This window comes from Clarias gariepinus, chromosome 22, assembly GCF_024256425.1.
Source record: "Clarias gariepinus isolate MV-2021 ecotype Netherlands chromosome 22, CGAR_prim_01v2, whole genome shotgun sequence".
Classification (NCBI taxonomy): domain Eukaryota; kingdom Metazoa; phylum Chordata; class Actinopteri; order Siluriformes; family Clariidae; genus Clarias; species Clarias gariepinus.
The window spans coordinates 8,693,565-8,713,159 of NC_071121.1; the positions used below are offsets into that span (position 1 = coordinate 8,693,565).

General features: G+C 38.8%; 1 protein-coding gene across 5 annotated transcripts in view; it reads right to left on the reverse strand.

Moving 5' to 3' along the window:
• camta1a (calmodulin binding transcription activator 1a) overlaps positions 1-19,595 on the reverse strand; it is a 436,555-nt gene that overhangs the window by 19,963 nt on the left and 396,997 nt on the right. For 4 of the 5 annotated variants that reach the window (XR_008356115.1, XM_053482709.1, XM_053482710.1 and 1 more), the window contains 2 exons: positions 18,575-18,701; positions 18,121-18,255 (listed from right to left, as the gene is read on the reverse strand). Coding sequence is in view for 4 of the 5 variants with exons in the window: in XM_053482709.1 (XP_053338684.1) it covers positions 18,121-18,255; positions 18,575-18,701 (262 nt within the window). In the remaining variant the exon portion in view is untranslated. Of the gene's footprint in view, positions 1-10,560; positions 10,776-18,120; positions 18,256-18,574; positions 18,702-19,595 lie in introns of those variants that run through there. The other variant, XM_053482706.1, reaches the window with a different exon arrangement.

The window sequence follows — 19,595 nt, forward strand, 5'->3', positions numbered from 1 at the left end:
AACATAAACTTTGGTGCAGTTATATTGCTGACCTGACTCTGTGTTGTATATTTCTTCTTTACAATGTCACAAAAACCTGTACTTTTCTCTCAGTGGAAGTCACACATGTGAATGTAATATCCTTAACTCATTGCCCAGGATGTTAACAACTGATCCAGATACAGAAAGCAGAAAAAAAACCTAGCTAAAGTCAGTTATTAAACTCTGCTTTGCACCATTTTCTCTCCAGGTTAAAAGTGAATATCCATGACCTGGCTGTTTGAACAGCTAAGTTGATATCTCTATTTGAGCAAAGACTGAAGCTCTAACTTATAAATACTTAAATCACAGCTAAAGAAAAGCTAAACTCTTGCAATCTACCAGAGTTTTAACTTTTTTTTAATTGGTTTTCTTAGTAACTTGTAACTACAATGAGGATATGTTTTTCATAAGACTTTTGTAAATGTCTCTGGATATAAGCGCTGCTAAAGCTAACTGTACAATACGTTGTGTATGCAACATCAAACACTATTTTCCATATGAATTTGTTTCTGCATACTGTAAATTACCCTGCCTGGGCAAAGCAAAAAAAACAACACCTGAACTTATTTAAGCAAATAGGTAAGAGCCTTCCATTGGATAAACACTGGATAAACAGCCATGTCATAAGATACATCCTGTGGCAAAGATGTTACAGAAAGGTCAAATTATTGGACTGCATCAAGAAAAGAAAACAACTAAGGAGACTGAAACTACTAAAATTGAGATTTAGTAATACACATTCTTGTAAGAAAAAAAAAAAAAAAAAAAAGGTGGATGAGTATCATGTCTAGTGTCTACTGTACAAGCCTAAGGGGGGCAATGTTATGTTCTGGGGTTGCCTCTGTTGGTCAGGTCAAGGGTCAGCAACATTATCTGCCCCAAACATGAGGTCAGCTGACTACTGGAATATACTGAATGACCAGGTTTTACCATCAATAGATTTTTTTTCTTTTCTGATGGCATGGACATATTCCAAGAGGACCATGCCAAGATCCTTTGTTAAAATTGTGACAGAGTTGTTTATGAAGAATCATGTTTACACATGGATTGGCCACCAAAGAGTCACGACCTTTGAGCACTATTGAGAATCTTTGGGAGGTGACCGAGAAAACTTTATCCAGTGACTCTTCCATCATCAATACTTAAATTAGATTCAAGTGCAAAATATCCATAACTATACCACAATACACAAAACAGGGACCACTGAATGTACAGTAAATAACTGTTTCAGAGAAAAACTGAAACACCAGAACTTAAAGAGAGTGTACAACGAGACTCAGGTGCAACATAATCACACATACATAACTGATGGTCGCTGTAGTCCATTGGATCTTTGTGCCACAATGACAGTTAACCTACTTTAAGACATAGCTCCTGGCAAATGGGGGAGCAAAGTTCTCTGCACCACAAGTGTGGGGAATGGGGCAAAAGGTGGGAACAAGCTACCTCATGAAGCATGGGGAATGTATTGGCATGCTTGTTCTCAGCAGGCATGGTGAAGGGTGACATACTTCATATTGAAACATGGCGGCAGAGCAACATTCTCAGTAGGACACGGTAGGTGGGGAAAGACCTCCTTAGCAGAGTTTGAAGCTATAATAGGCTGGACACTGGAGACCTCCTTCTTACCATCTGACCCACATGTCACAGAAGAAGCCACCCTGTTGGCCTCTGCCTCCAGTTGAGCTTCTGCTTTGTGGCCCTCTAAAGTGAGCTTGGCAGGAAAGTCTGTCAAATTGGCCTCTGGGCTGGGTGGCACTCACGAGCCAAACTATTTGTCCAAAGACAAAATCAAATTGAAACGTAAACAGAGTGTATAACATATAAATAACATTAGTGGAACATTATTATAAAGGGTGGTTGACAGACAATGTGGTCTGACGCTCCCTAGCACTTCCATGACAAAAACAAATTGTAGAAGAATAATTTTTTTGTTATAGAGGGCCAAGTCTGAAAGTATAATCACACATATATTAGCATATTAACATCAACCTTTGAACACTGTAGCAAAAAAAGCATGTGGGAAAAGCAACGCCCCCGTCCACAAGGAAAACTCTATTGATATGATCTGTCAATATTGGTGTATAAGAACATCGAGTATCCTGCACAGTGCCAATGACCTCAACCCCCTTGAACACATCTGGAATGAAATAAAACTCCGACTACAGCAGGCCTCCTTCCCATATATTAAAGCCTGACCTTACTAATGCTTTTGTGGCTGAATGAGCAGAAATCTATGCACCAAAATCTAGTAAAAAGCCTTCCCAGAAGAGTGTAGGTTGTTATAGTAGCAAAGGTGAACTACAGTATGTACATATTAATGGTCGTGGTTTTTAAAATAAATATCCACATGAATAGGCAGTGTGATAGTCAGTTGGGCACAAGCTTTAGATTGTTTACAGTATGTGTGTAAAAGAAAATGTTTGTGATTTTATAATCAAATTTACTTTTAGCTCACATGAACCCATATGGCCTTGCTAGTCACTTGAAAGTTTCAGGATGTAATAATTGCTTTGAACATGTGCATTTTTGTGTAATGCAAAATTATTACTTTGTGTTATTAAACACATTGTACAGTATATGGCGACTTGGCTTCACACCTGCAGGGTCAAAGATTTAATCCTCAGGTCTCAGGTCTGTGTACATAGAGTTTGCATGTTCTCCCTGTGGTTGGTGACTTTCAGAAAAAAAAGGTTAGACTAATTAGTAGTCCCAAATTGGCCGTGTGAGTGTGCACATGTGGATGTACTCTGCCTCGTGCACAAAGTCTCCAGGTATAGGCTCCAGACCCCCAGGATAAGTGTTATAGAAGACAAATTATTACAGGTGCATCTCAATTAACTGGAATATAATTGAAAAGTTGATTTATTTTATTAATTAAATTCAAAACATGAAACTCAAATTATATAGATACACAGATTGATATTTTAAGTGTTTATTTATTTTAATTTTGATGATTATGGCTTACAGCTAATGAAAACCCAAAATTCTGTATTTCAAAATTTTTTAATATTGTAAAAAATTCAATATTGGACACTCAAAGTGTCGACACTAATTAGCTAATTAATTTGCTCTCAGACTGGTTAAGTAGGCTACACAGTTGACTTGACAGTTAGAAAGTTGAATGGAAGGAAAAAATGTGATAGAAAAAGATGCACAAGTAACAGGGATAACCGCAGCCATGAGAGGATTGTGAAACAAAGCCCTTTTATGAATTTGGAGGAGATTCACAAGGAGTGGACTGCAGCTGGAGTCAGTGCTTCAAGAGCCACCACGCACAGACATATCCAGGACATGGACTACAACTGTTGCATTCCTTGTGTCAAGCGATGTCATCTGCTGGCGCTGGTCCACTGTGTTTTTATAAGGTCCAAGGTCAGTGCAGCCATCTACCAGGAAGTTGTGAATATGCTGACTTCATTTTCCAGCAGGATTGGCACCTGCCCACACTTCCAAAAGTACTAATATCTGGTTTAAGGACGATGACATCCCTGTGCTTGATTGGACAGCAAACCTAGGCCAACATAAAGCCCACAGAGAATCTATGAGGAATTGTGAAGTGGAAGATGTAAGGCACCAGACTCAACAACGCAGAAGAGCTAAAGGCTGCTATCAGAGCAACTGGGGCTTCCATAACACCCCAGCAGTGCCAGGCCACATCGCATTGCTGGAGTAATTCATGTGAAGGGAGCCTTGGGCAAGTATTAAGTGCTGTACATGTTCATACGTCTCAGTAGTCCAACGTTTCTGTCTTAAAAATTGTGAAAAAAAGTAATATTCTAATTAGGTCTACTCTAAGATACTAAATTTTGGGTTTTCATCAGCTATAGAAAAAATAAACACTTGAAATATAGCAGTCTGTGTGTAATTAATCTATATAATCAACTTTTCAATGACATTCTAATTTATTGAGATGCACCTGTACACACACACACACACACACACACTATATATATATATATATATATATATATATATATATATACACACACACATTTTTCTTTTTTCCATTTGCATCAAGCCTTTTGTAGTGATAATACTGCTTGTTAAAAATAGTCAGTGTTCTCTGAAAATGTTACTGCAGTGTATAACAAATAAACCGAATCCCATATAATGGTTTTGCATTTCTCAAAAAGGATCTTGAACTCATTTCTGTTAGCTGAGGGTTACACAGCAATGCTGAGCAGTGTGCTTTTTTTGAAACAACGCTAAAATGGCTGAATCACTGAGGTTATTGCTGTATGTGGAATGCAAGCAATCACACTGAGTGCCTCAAATTGTTACCCGGCTGGATATAATCACACTTATACAATAGTACAGGTGAAACCATGGACCTGCGATGGTGGGGGATTTTGGAGGTGTGGTGCCATAGTCCTATAGAGCACTGATATTTAAGAGCGCCTCCTCCAGAGTTTAACCCTGCTGCTTGACACGGCCTGGTATTTAGAGGAAGTGCAGGGGAGGAGGCAGTGCCCTCTTGGCACAAGCTGTACCAGCTGAGGAGACCATCTGCATTCACCCTCTCATCTTCACCACTGTCTAATTAATACTGCTTATAACCAATACACAGAGGAAAACCTACTAGGGAGCTTGTAACTCAATTAAATTATTCACACAATGTGCATATTTAAATGATGATTGCAGTAGTGATTATTAGTTATTTTCACTACTGTGCTTCATGGAAATCTATTGCTATGGGTGGAATGTTAACAATGCTAAGTGAGCCTGACTCTATTTGCACACATAATAATATACAGTACAAGAGTACAAGGGTTCATAGATAACTCTTAGCCTATTTTTCATAACACTTATAACAGTCACCAGCCTGTTATAGGGCTGTGGAAGGTGAGGTGTTATTCTCTTCCTTACCACGGGGGGCACTAGAGTACAATAGCTGCGTTATAAGTTATGGCCGGGTATAGAAGAAGAGAGAACTAATGGCTGGAACATGGCTTTGACAATGTGGTGGAATTTGCTGTATTGAGAAACTTGTGTTTTATGCTCAACTGAAAGAAAGTAAGGTTGGCTTTTAAGTGAAATACATGTTTAACAATATATTGCATTTGATGTGTTTTGTGAACATATGCTGTGTTTCTGTCTAACCTTTGTAGAAAAAAAGACTTTGTATCCATTGGTCAAACTTCTGAGTCCTTGGTGAGAAACCTATATTTTGTGTTCAACAAAAAAAGGACTTTTTAGTGTCTGGAGGAGTAAGGAGCTCTATGTGGGGACTGTGGAGGAGGTTTGTTGTTCCCTTTTTCTCACTGGGATCTGCATCTTGCCTTTTGTCTGTCGTTTTTGGAGTGGTCTTCCAGTTTGCTGGGGAGCTTGGGCATTGAGCATCTGAATTAAGATGGACAACTAGGTGGGACTATGTGACACATGGACCTCAGATAAAATCTTTAAACACTTTCTCTCGCCTCATTCCTCATCAAAGGACATGGTGCTTTGAATTATAATTGTATTTTGTGTTTGTTTATTGTAACTGAATGTAAGTATTTCCAGAAAAGTTGTCATGATTCAAGATGTATGCTTAAGATTATTTTTACTAAATACAATATATCTGTTTTGCATTCAATAAGTGATTCTGATTTCTGTTTGTTAAATCAACTATCCCATTGCAGTCGGTTACCTTTTTATAAGTGTATAGTGATTTTCAGTTTGGTTAGACTGGAGACTGTTATACACTGATTATACTAAAATCATATAACAGTTAAGACAATCTCTCCCTACCACAAATAAAAAAATGCCATACTAAAATCACATGAAAATTGCAGCTACAAGTTTTTAAAAGTTTTCCTATGTGCATAAATAAGATTTCCCGACATGTGTATGTTAAAAGGGGCAGCATGACAGCAAAGTGGTTAGCACTGTGGGCTCGCACCTCCAGCGTTCTTTCCTCCTGGTGCTCCAGTTTCCTCCCAAAGACATGCAGAGTAAGCTGATTGGCATTCCCACTTTGCCCTTGGCGTGTACAAGAGAGTAAATGTGTGGTGGCACCCTGTGGTGGAGTGTCATGGTGTACCCCAGTCCCCTAGTATAGGGTCCAAGCCTCCCGTGTCTATGCACAGGCTAAGTGGTATATTACTTATGGTTGTCACAAAGCTCAGTTTAATTCCAAATTAAAAGCAATGTATGTTATGTCTAGATCATTTGTGCTGTAAATCACATGACCATAGCACTGCTGTCATCAGTCATTCATCAGAAGTGAATCTTCATCCTCGTAGAGCTGGTTTCTTAGGACCAAAAGGGTGAAAGTTTGATGGAGAAAGATCAAGACTATAGGGAGGATGCATTAACACCTCTAAATGAAGTTTATGCAGAGTGTGGACAGTGTAGACAATGGATAGCAGTCCTCTGCATTTAAGCCGAAGTTTGTTCTTCAGCTATTCAATAAGCGTCTCACTGTAATGAGCACTGTTGATTGTTGAACGTTTTTCCTGATGATTTTCCAATACTGGCCCTTAAGAATCCCAGAAAACTGTAAGCAGCTGATGCTTAAATTTTCAGCTTTTTCCTGTTTGGCGATTGAGGATGTTCCCGTTTCATACTCTACCGTTTATTCTCAGGCTAGTAGTGATGAATCCATGTCTTGGCACCAGTAATGATTTCTTTTTAAGAAACTTTCACCTTCCTTCCAAATTTTGTTTGCAGATAAACGCTCCACCAGGTTCACTTTCAGACCACAAAAAAATCCTGCTTTTCTTTTATGCAAAAAACAAGTGGGGCATCCATTTTTGCTCGGGAAGACAGTGGGCTTGGATGGAAAGCGCTGACAACCGAAGTTTTAATATAACTGGAGTGCGGATAATTTTTGACTCCCCCTTATGCAATATATTGGAAGCAATATTCTTTTTTATAAACATGTCAATTTATTTAGATCACCTGATGTATTTTTCTTTCTAGCATTTTAAAGAAATGTGACCGGTTTCAGATGTGTTAAAATTTGTAAATACATATTACTATTTCCTAAATTAGAAAAACATTCTATATATACTCCAGAATTTATAACTCCTCCAGCACATGCAACACTAATCCTATCTGACACACTATAATAGGAAAACATTTTTTGTTATACATTTTAGGACACATTTTCTTGCCTCAAATAAACAGAGCATCCCTGCAGATACTCGACAACCCAGCGGCCCCCATGAATTGTCCTGCTCCACAACAGACACAGTTACACCAGTCTCCCTCAGTCCACAGTCTAGACTTCAATAGTGCCTTGAGCAACAACTGGCTGCTGGTGCTGCAGAGAGACCAAAGCGTACACCACGCACACAAACACATCATCCTACTCCCAACCTTCAGCCCCTACAGCAAGCACTGAGTATTTACAGCACAGCATCCTGCTGCTGAAACTCCTACTCAGGTCTCAGCCTGCTCACCACAGTCTTTAGCCATCTGACCTACCGTGGGAAAAGGCAAAGAGCTTCCCACGACTGTATACTCAGCATGATAAGTGTTTCACCAGGGTGTTTGTATGCTCTGCAAGCCTTGTCAGTGGTGAGTGAAGCAAGCTCATGTGTGTTTGACCTCTCTTGGGGCTCTTAAAAGGAAGTGGGCTAGTTCTGACACTCGGGGAAACTTGTTAAGGTGCACGTTTACCATGCTAAGCATGCCAGGCGACGATGCAAAGAGTGGGTAGCATGTGCGGCATCAGCCATTACAGCTGCACAGCAGTGAGCCACTCGCACTTACTCATTTATCTGATTGCAGGGACACTTCCAGCTAAGGCAAGCAGAGCCTGGAACAGAGCATCCTCATTAACAGCAGTGAAATTCATCAATTTGGAGTAATTATGTGCAGTAAATTAGTGGAATGGCATGTGTGCACATGGAGGGAGTATTTCTTTTTACACTTTAAGTCCTGCACACTGTTAAATCATGATACAGTCTGACATTTACTGTAAAATCGGAGTAACAGTTGTTTTTCAGAAATGTTTGGGATGGTCTAGAATCATAAGCTAACTAAAATAAAAATGCCATTATTTACTTTCTCAAAGAAATACAGTATAAACCATCCAGCATGGTAACATATAGTACAGTTTGTTCTCTGTTCCGATCTCTGGCACACAAAAACCTCTGCAGACTTTAATAGTCCTTTTTCTTTACGCTTGAATGGACCTCTCCAATTTAGTATCCATACAAACAAATGGCAAAGCACATTAACTCTAGCGCTGGGATCCTCTGTGATAAACGGTCATGCTCATCCTTCCAGACATGCCCTGGTTAAATCAGTTGCATTATTTGTCTTGATATAACAGTTTACTGATGCAAAAACAAGTGCATTAATCTGGCTAAAACTACAGCAAACAGATCCTCAGTGGACTTTCCATCTCCAGGCAGCTATTTAACACTGCGCTACAGGTATGTTTTGTGAAATCCTGCAACCATTTTGGTGTAAATAATAAAAAAAAGCTGTTGTGCTTTCCCCATATGGTGTAAACCTTAAATGATCTCCAATAACATCCTCTATCTTTTACCACTTTCTCTGGACTCCAGGCAATTATTTGTGACTCGACGCGCTCTTTAAGTAAAAGGTCAAGCTCAGAGGAATGAACAGTACTAGACAGCCAATCAAACTGATTATTCACTCAATCTCAGGATGTCCTTTACAATTCCGAAATCTGCTAACCTCCTTCACTATAATTTCTACAGTAGGTGGATCATTACACTTAGGATTTCTCCAGTAAAGGAAATGTTTGGATATAATACAGTATTTTCGGTGATGTTAAAAGCAGTAGGTAAATCAGTGATTTATGATTTTAGAATTGGATTGAAATTAGAAAAATAGGATTTGACACAGCTAATAAACAATTAATGAAAAAAAAAACAGCATGTGGTTTCCAAGATTAAAAGAACTACTAATTGTCATGGATTTGCACTTTAAGGCACCAAACACTAGACACATGAGAAATCTTACACATATTTGTATGAATTATTACCATCAGCACTAGATCAAGAACCATCCTCGCTCTCTCTATTCAGTCACAGAAAAACTGCGTTCTATTTCATGGAAGGAAAAAAACTTCAGAGTCTACAGCAGGACGTGGTATGACCGACAATAAAATGTGCCTTTTTTCCCTGACAGCTTCTTTCTCTTAACCACAGCTTTCCATTTTTTTATGACCCAGAGGTCCAGCCAGTCTTTCAGGTAGCTACTTCTAGTTCACAGCTCAGCTTTTTTTTTTTTTTTCCTGAAATGGTCTCTAAGGAAATTGCGTCTTGAGAAAAGTCCTTTCAGAGAGATACCACGAGAGACTAAAGTGCACCACTTTGACTTATGATGGACCTGATTAATTTAATGTACCTGATAATAGTAAATGCAGATTTCAATATAGGTAATGCATAGGTCATGGAACAGTGGTTTGTGAAATAGTCATACTGTATACTGTATGTTATAAAATGAGGAACTCATCTGTCAGTGAAAATATGTGTAAAAAGTTTGACATGCTTCATGTTGGTGCCATAATGAGGAAAAGCATTGGGAATTAGGCAGCATCAGTAAATAACAAGTACAGCAAAAGTTTAAGCTTTTATTACCTTGTTTTGACTCTTAGTGCATCAACAGGTTGTTGGGCAAAATTTTATTTTTCTATGACTACAAAAAGCTCTTATTTGCACGACAGCTTAATTTCATCTCAGTTTAATAAAGAATGACTTTAAAGGTCAGTGCTGTCCATTGTGTTGAAGTCAGTCACCACTGCTGCCCTTACACAGGCTGTGTCCTGATCTGCGCTGCACACTACTGCGCTAAAGAGTAATGCCAAGAGGCATGCCACAAGAGGTAACCATAGTTACCATAGGCAGCATACTCTCTGTGACATTAATCTAACATTTGGGACGTGGCCACAAACTCTGGTCACGACCACTGATCTGGGTGATTATGTGCTACGGATAAAAGAAAAAAGAAAAAGAGAGACCTGAGCAAATCCTTTCCACAGTATACACCAAGCATATAACATAACATAATATAACCAATAACAATGAATAAAGCATGGTGATGATATTCAAAAGTAAAATATTTACTAAGTAATACCATGTTAGTTCAGCTTTAGGGTCTATTCTTCTGCATACATAGAGGTGATCAGGTGGTTTTCTTAAGTTTTTCAACATAAACAAGATACTAGGTTCAACACACCGGTGACCACGTGTGTACATACCCAAGCACTTCCCTGATCTTTACATTATGAAACTTTTCCATAATGCATACAGTACCATGTGCACTTCAAACACTGCACCGTGCCACTGAAGGTTAAAAAAAAACAGACATCAGGACAAAAACAGTCAATTATTTAATGAATGAGACATCCAGCTAGGTTTGCACTAACAGACAACCCTGGACTGGAGTGCACCACAGAACTTGCTGCTCTAAAGACATCTGGGTTGTAGTAGGCTAAGCGCACGCAACTTTGCTCATCCACACGCAGACCTACTACTACTACTGTACTACTTCTACTACTACTCCAACACACACAAACATAAAACATGAAACGCACACACAACGACAAACTAGGGTTATGGAAACGCGTCCGACCTTCTATTTTACTGGCCATGGAAGTCCCCCTGCTCCGTGTCTTTAGGAGAAGCAGGTGTCAGTCATCGGCATCCTGACCAATGTCCCCGAGAGATAGACAGACAGAGAGAGAGAGAGAGAGAGAGAGAGGTGCAGTGTGTCAGTTTTCGCACTGGGAAATGTTCAGGCGCAATCCTATTTAAAGCAGGGACGGTGCGCGCGGTGCTCAGTGCTCGGTGCTCGTGCGCTCCTCCCCGGCGGAACAGAAGTGCAGAGAGAAAGAAAAAGCCCGCTCAGTCCGCGCGCTCCCATCGCTCCCCTCTCTCTTTTTTTCTTCTTCTCACCCTCCCTCCTTCCCCTTCTCCCTCCCTCCCTCCCTCCCCTGCACCCTGTTAGCCCGCAGTGAAAGACAGACGGCGGGGCGCACGGGCGACACATAAATACGCGCCCGACTTATATTTCTTTCTTTCTTGCAACTGGCTCTTGTCAGATTGCGCAGGATGGTCTAGATGTGTGTGCGCGCGCGCTTTTTTTTTAAAACGCTCTAGCATGATTTATGATTCATCATCATTAAAACACTCATAAACAGCTAACGTTGCGCAATCATGGAAATCAATAATGGCACTGCCTCCTGTTGCGGGGACGCACGCACTGCCACACCCACAAACACGCTTTCCCCTAACACGCCAGTCTCACTAATATTATATCTACTCTGATATATAGATGTATATGTATTTCTGCTTGTATTACTAATAGAAGCGCTTTTGCCTTTATTCGACTTTACTTTAAAACTCCACTAACTCCAATCCATGATTGATTATATATATATATATATATATATATATATATATATATATATTTAATCGAAAATATATATGTATAAGTGTAAAGCTTTGTAAACCACGTGACACTATTTCTCATTATTTAGGGTGCACTCTGAGCGAAACCACGCCCACTTTTGCACCGCATTGTGTAGAAAAACCAGCAAAGTGGAACCGTGCAAGTGCACGCAAAGCGCTGAGAGGAATAGCAGAGGACAAGACGTCGCCGTGTGCGTGTGTGTGTATGTGTGGGCGGCTGTAGAGTCATGCAACTTCATGTGGATCTTTACGCACAGGATGGCAAACAAACAGACACACACATAAAAAAGCCTCGACAGACATGGTTAGAGCGCGCGCCACATCCTTCACGTCTCCGTTTTTTTTTGTGTCCTGAGCGCGGCTCCGTACCTGCAATGCTGCAGAGAGAAAGTGTGTGTGTGTGTGTGAGAAAGAGAGAGAGAGATCCCGCCTCCTTTCTGCATTATGACAAATCAAGGCAGGCAGCTGTGTTTGTTATCAGTGTCGTTAGCTCTCTCTCTCTCTCTCTCTCTCTCGGAACGTGAGGAAGTCCACGACCGCAAAGCGCGTGATGACAAAACGTCCAAACCCGCAGCTCTAAACAGTGTGTCACAACACATCACCATCCCTGTCTACGAGCTTTCGGATTTTGCTCCAGATCTCTCACTGCTCAGTTCCTGTAGGAATGCATATGACAAATGCTTATGAATGTACAGCAAACAGGTGAATTCATATGCTGGTTATAAATAAAGCGTTATGGCGCGTGGGAGCTCTCTCTCTCTCTCTCTCTCTCTCTCTCTTTCTACAATGTAATGTCTACAGTATGATATTAGAAATTGCTCTCTACAGTCATCAACTAGGGTGGCTCGGTGGGTAACCCGATTAAGGTCGATGCTACAAAAGCCGAAGACCAGGTTGGGTTTTACACCGAGATCAAGAATATGAGCCTATCATGGGCACAGGAAACAGGCAGGTGAAGATTTGAAACATTAGCTGGGCTTAAAATATCCAGTTTGACTTGTTTGTGGTTGGCTCGGTGGTTAATACTGTATGTTGGACTACTAATCAGAAGGTCCTTGGTTTGAGCCCAGATGCCACCGGGTTAGACCACTGAGAAGGTCCTTTACCTCCAAATGCTCAGATACAATCAGTGTCGAGCTGGGAATCTGATCCAGTCAAGTACCTGCCACAGAGATGACGGATTTATGTCTCCAGGGTTAGGTGTATCTGTCGCCGGAGCCACCCTTTATACCCTTTCTTTTTTTACGGCCATGTTTCTAAAACATGGGCTTAAGCGGGCAGAAATAAAAGTTTTTGTCATCTTTATTACGAAATCATTACTCTTACCACCATCTGGCCATTCATTGATTTCGTTCCGCTTTACGCAACCCATTTTCAATATAGCGAGTCAGCGCTCAACTGTGGTCCATCGAAAAGTATGGAAACTTTTTTTTGCAGTTTTTGCATCTTGAGTCATTCCTCTATTTTCGGCATTATTCCTAATGTTTGGTCAGCTGTAGAATTATTGGCATCATTGTTAAACAAAACTCCGTTGGTAAATTAGGTTACTTTGACCTAATTAGATTTACTGTAATACAGGTCAAGAGCTTTAGTTTATATTTACATCAAATGTTAGAATGAACAAAAGCTCTCCATGCTTACAAGAAAGCTTAAAGGAAAATAGCCATGAACTGACAGGAACAATAAAATGACTTAATTACTCTTTACAACTGTGGTGATCAGAAAAGCATGATCACCACACAAAACATCAAAATGGTTTGGCTACAAAAGCAGAAGACCATGCTGGGCTGTCATGGGCACAGAAAATTGGGCAATAGAGTTTACTTCAAATTCCTGAGATAGGTATTTTCAAAGATTAATTGTTGCCAAATTTTTTATTTCTAGTTTCATCTGACTACTGTATCTATTTCATCTAATTTATTAAACTCTATGGACTTGTCCATGCAGATCAGTGGAAAAAAGGCTTTCCTATGGCATATCTTCCAAATTATTGTTACTTTTTTGACATTAAGGGGATGCTTAATTGTAGATTTAAGGACCCTGTGACCCCTGAATGCAACAGGTGTCTATAATGCTACAGTACAACAATGATCCTTGGAGAAATCACTTTCAGCAGTCTCCTTACAATACCTAGTGGCAAAATCTTCTTACTTAAATCAATGAATAAGGGCTATCTATCTGTCTGTCTGTCTGTGCAATACAAGAACTTCAGAGACCATTCTTTCCCTTGTCATAAAAATGAAACATTTTGCTCATTAGAATTTCTAGAGCTAATGATGCCAATAAGAGTGATGTGGTGCTGTTAAAAAAACATCAATAGTGTAACCTAGTTTCATTTCAGTTATGCATTTGTTCGTTTATTCATTCATACATCAGCAGAAAATGCTTCATCCTTGCTCATAAGAGTCAGAGTCACACAATGGATTCAGTTTTTATCCTATGGATCACTGATCATGAGGAGGCACTTCTACATAAATGGTACTGCAGTACATTGTGGAGGCAATTCCAAACACTTTTTCACCCCTAGGGGTAATTTTGTGTTGCCAACTATCTTATGGCATGTTTTTGGGACGTTGGATAAAACCAAACCTTGAGGAACCATACACGGCCTTCACACAGCTCAGAATCAAACAAAACATGTTTTGCTAAAACAAAAAAGTAAAAGTATTTGAGGGTGTAAATAATGTATGTGAATCAAAAGTCTTGTACAATGCAGAGACCCTCTACACACTGTCAATATGCTTTATGGTGCCTGGTTCATGACTGCAGTGTATGGAGTGTGAGGTGTTTTTTTTTAAGACCATTGCCTTGGAAAGTGAATGGTGCTTGTGAAGCAACTCTGTGAATGGAAAGGTTGATAAAAGGTGGCGCCAGTTCGCTATTACTTACTCCATCACCCTCAAGGGTTATCTGCAATGCAGCTGTCCGTTTCCACACACTCATCTAGCTTGTGCCCTACTTTTAATCTGCCTTTCTGTAATTTTAGGCTAATCTCAGGTCTCCTTGTCAGAGGCCAACACTCAAGTTGTTTTTGAACCATGAGCATAGTATAATGAGAAACCACCACATCACATTTCTAAATATGGAAGCAGAAATGACAACCGTAAGTAGATTTTTATGCCATCATTTCCCAAATGTAACTGGGGCATGGACTGCACACCCAGAGCATTTTAAAGAGATGATGTTGAACATGTATTTCTATTTGCAAATGTATACTGTAGGATTTACCAACAATCACTGCAGACAGCTATTCTTACGCATAGTACTGTATGTATTGGAAAAACACTTAGGTGGTTCTTATGCATAGAATTAACAGTCTTCCCTGGATTCTTTAAACATGTCATGAAGTCAGTCTCTGAGAATTACCATAAAGGAAAGCATCTTTCCACTATTAGCATCTACTGTCCCTGTAGCCCACTTACAATGTCAAGTGATTCTGACACAATTTTCTGCAAATGCATTTATAATGGAGAACTTTATATGCAGTGGTTGGGCCATCAATTATTTATTTTATTGCAAGACCAATCAAAAACATGTATTTCTATTAGGTTCAAAATTTCTATCAGGTACTAATTTACAAAATTATTTGATATTTTGTCAAAAGAGCACGTTCATGCCTATGACCTCATCACAGTCAGCAATACAGCGCAACCGTGAGTGTGATATTGTTTATTTACAACTTTTAGTTTTTCTATTTAACCAGTCACTTTGCCATTATATATCCTTTTGCAACTGGTGGAACTATCCGCGAATGGTGGAGCTGGCAACCGACAGTTGGCGACTAGCAGCTAGTGTAATTACTGTAACAGGAGTGAAAGTAGTTTTATATTCTTACTGGTATTATGCGGACACAAGATAAGGAGAATAAAACACTGAAGTGGTTATATTATACAGTACTTTAGCTTATTCTGCTTTAGAATATCAGCTCCGTTAACGTCAGCGTTCCAGGGATTTATCCCAAATAGCGTTAATTGGACAGCTATTGCTAGTTTGCACAATCTTGTGTCACAAACTCCAAATAGTCATCAGGGATTGCCGAACGATTCGTAATTTAGCCTTGTGTTAGAACCTAGTTAGCTTTGTAATTAACGGTCTTAAGAACAACTTGGACGCAGAGAGATACATATGTATAGTTAAACATCTCAGTGGTGTTACTTTCCATTATGACCACACGTAGAATCCCTCTCGTCCAATCAGATACCTCGGATGGAACCAAGCTTTGTATAATCATAATCAGTTGGTTTAATTAATGGATTGAATTGATATATGGCAGGACTTTTACTTTCAGAAGCTTGGCTGACCAACTCTGCACATAAATGGCTAAAATGATGGACTGCAAACATCTGGGAAAAAAATTCTGCACATGATCTTCAGAAAGCAATCAAGCAGGCACGAACTGAGAAAGTAAAACATCAGAGAGAAAAGAACCACTGCAGATACTGCAGATGTCTTTTTAAACGCTATGTCCAGCCAGATCCACTAGATTTTGAAATATAATAACCTCTTACTAAATATTGATTGCTGTATAGAAATTTCATTGCAACAACAAAATATTCTTATTAACTTGATTGACATTGTTTAAAAAAATGAGAATGTCATTGAAACATTAAATTTCAATTACGTCTCAATTATTTTATCCACCACTATCTGTTAATGACATGATGTATTCATTGACATAATTATACTGTACACCTGCTCTATGAATGAGTTTTGAGTGACTGGTGGGCTGCAGGGAAATGTGTTAAGTTCTCTTATCAGTTCTACCTGGACATACTTTATGAATGTGAAAGATGTATTCCTGAGTATTCCTTTTCTCTTGTGTTCCTATTTTGCCTCTGTAGGTGACTATGGACGTTGTACAACAACAGTGTGCCTACTCTGACTCACACGTTGTAGCTCCATCGCTTCACTGTTCAGACGAGAGAGTTGTACATGCTTGGCTTAACCTGCCTGTCAGCTGTTCAGCGCAGAGACGCGTGTCAGCTTGGCAAGTCAGCTGCAGTGTCCATATGCTGAGATATTTTCAGAAGCTCTTTTGATGCCATGGCTTGCATCTCAGTCAGGCTGTCCAGCATGATGCTATGTGCTGGCTACAAGCTTACTAAGCCAGGCTTTATGAGGGCAAGTGTCCCGCAGTGATGGGATTATCTAGCTGAGCTGTTCAGACTGTGGAATTGTTACACATTGGGCTTTGAGATGAAATTGTGTATGTATAGGAACCTTTCTTTAAAAACGGTGTGTAATCTTGATCGCATCTCCATGTGAGCTTTATTTCTTCTGTTGCTGCTTTTAACATAATCTTTCATAATAAATATCCTGTATGCTCAACTTAATCTGTGTTCATACTTTATATATATATTGTGTAACCTTGTAATATGAGCCACCCATAAAAACAGAATGAAATGCCAGTGGTACAGTACCGACGAAGGCACTTTCTTCTTTAGAGTCATTTTGAAGAAGTGACACGAACCGATTCTATAAATGCAAAGATTAACAGCTAAATGAAGCCATGCAAACCCATCCAAAAAATAAATAAATAAGTAAATATATATTTCGATTGTAATGTATTTAACTTCTGTGTCTTTTTCACACAATCTCTCTTTCGCAAAAGATAAGCCAAATAAAGGAACAAGCAAGTGTACTCGGCTACAGTATGTCCTAAAGAGTCTCAGAAAGGTGCTAATTACTCAAACCTGAATCTGGTTCCACTGACAAAAGGAAACTCTTGACACTTGATTGGCTATTGGTGTACAGTGAATTAAATCATTTTAAATCGTACACTCCTGTCCCCCTCTAGTGGTCCATCACTGATGCAGCAGCAAGATCTAAAGATCGAAGTTGCATCGTGTTGTTCGAATCTTGTCGAAATCACTCATCTCCTACTGTACGCTCAAATCGCTTCTAAAACACAGATTCAACGTGCCAATAAAATGTGGGGTAATTAGAAAAGCCCCAGGCTAAGACACCACAATTATACAAAGGATTTATTTTTCCCTCCTAACTGGTCTGTCCTATTAAAATTCTAACTTGATCTATAACTTTTAGTGCTACGTTTTATAATAATAATAAAAAAACAATTGTGTTTATACTTAAAAAAACATTGGGGTAAATAAAAGAGCTGTTACTCTTTATAAATAGTGAAATGGTGAGACAATACATGTTATACATATTCTCACCCGAAGAAGTACTTGTGTTCTTACGATAATTTAAAAACTTTAAAAACTAAATAAATCCAATTTTGGAGTTTTAATTTACATCATAATTTTCCTATTACTGATTTCTATGAGTCATTTTAATTTTGTAAAGTAAGGTAAGACTTATGGGCAAGTTATCCTTATTATTGATTAAATTGAATGCTTTAGTTATAGTTAATAGTTAATAAAAATGCAAACAAATGTGATAGAAATGGGTAAAATATTATCATTGAATAATGTAAAAATCAACATGAAAAAATAAGGAATAAAAGTAAGAACTGGCTAAAATTATACTAATTATTCAGGTATTTTCCAACATCTGGATGCCATAAAGGAATTATGAATTATAAACCAGAATCCATCAGTCAACCTTTTAACATCTACTTCTGAACTCTCTCTCTATTCCAGAGATAAAAAAATCTACACACTAACACATGCACAAACCATGAAGACAGTTACAGAGGCACCGCGGCTAAAGCTAGCCAAAGCCACAAAGCAGCAATTAGAAAAAAACAAAAGAGCTGTACCGTCCAGAGAGAGCCAGTCGTGCTGGGATGAAGGCAGAGAGGGCAGTGCACGGGCCTTGTACTCAAACACCACAGAGTTTGAGATGATCTGATTACTGACTGCCACCTGCAGAGTCACCAGCCCTGTGTCATGAGCTACGGGGAGACAAACAGAGCAAGGCATGCATCGGTCATTAGAGCAATACAGAGACAATCACATGAATGCTCACGAGAGTTCATCCAGCATTTCTCATGCACGGTTTAACGGAAGCAGACCCAAGAGGCTGTTTGAGTCAGGCTCAATTAAAACACAAGCCGCTGGGGAAACGTTAGGAAGACTGCAGAGTTTTTAGCGCTGTAGAAAATTACAAAATACTAAATTGCTAATAATAATTTGATCCAGATTAGATGAAATAACAATTAGGTTTTGTTTCCTGAGAATTGCCTGTATGTATGGTATTGAGTGAAGACTCACCAGGACAGTAACAACGCAGAACCCCAGGTTGGATCAGCGAAGCTGGGATAGAGATCTGATCAAACAGACAGCTGTACTGACTGCTAGCCTCCTGCCATGGGCCAGTGATCAGCACCTTAACCCCACCCTGACACACATATACACACACACTGACTTAAAATCTTAACGTGACAGTCCACACCAGGCATGTCAAACTTATTTTAGATAACAGGCCATATTACACTTAGTCCAATGTCAAGTAGATGTCAGCCATAAAATTCTGAATGCAAAAATAAATGAAAACAAATGATCTGACTGCATCCCCTACCCCAAAATGATAACTTTACCATATTGTAGCGTTAAATATTGGAAATTAAATGGATTTATACAGTATGTTATGAATTTACCTAATATAACCTAACAAACTTTGCAAAGATATTTAAATAAATAGATTAATTAATTAATTAATTTTACTTCTTATTTATTTATTATTTTTAAGTTATTCACTTAAGTAATAGCATTTTTAAATGTTAAGCTTAACATTTAGTTTTAACAAAAGTTTGCTGCCATCTTGTGGAGGAATAGGGGTACAAACGGAGAGCTTATAGGTTCAAGAATTGAAAGAGAATTCTGCCCTCTTGTGGTTGTGTAATGCAATAGCTGTTTAAGGAAAGATTTTGTAATAGTAGAAACACACACATACACACACACACACACACAAACATTTCTATATTAACCAGCTTTTGTGTTTCTGCTCTGCTAAGAATAAACTCATTTAGTAAAATTTTAAATGTATCGTAAAGATCTATGAGAAAAATTTGGTTTTAATTAAAAATTCAAGCTGAAGGATTTTTCTTTCATTTTTTTTAGTGTTTTGTTTCTGCTGTGTGGTTGTTACAAACACTTAATATGTTCATGCAAATATTTAAGATTTGTTTGACCACTATGAAAGCATACCCATTAATTAAATAAAATCTGACATATTATGCAAATTTTAATTTTTAGTCATTCGGATAGATGTCCAGCATGTAAAATGATATAA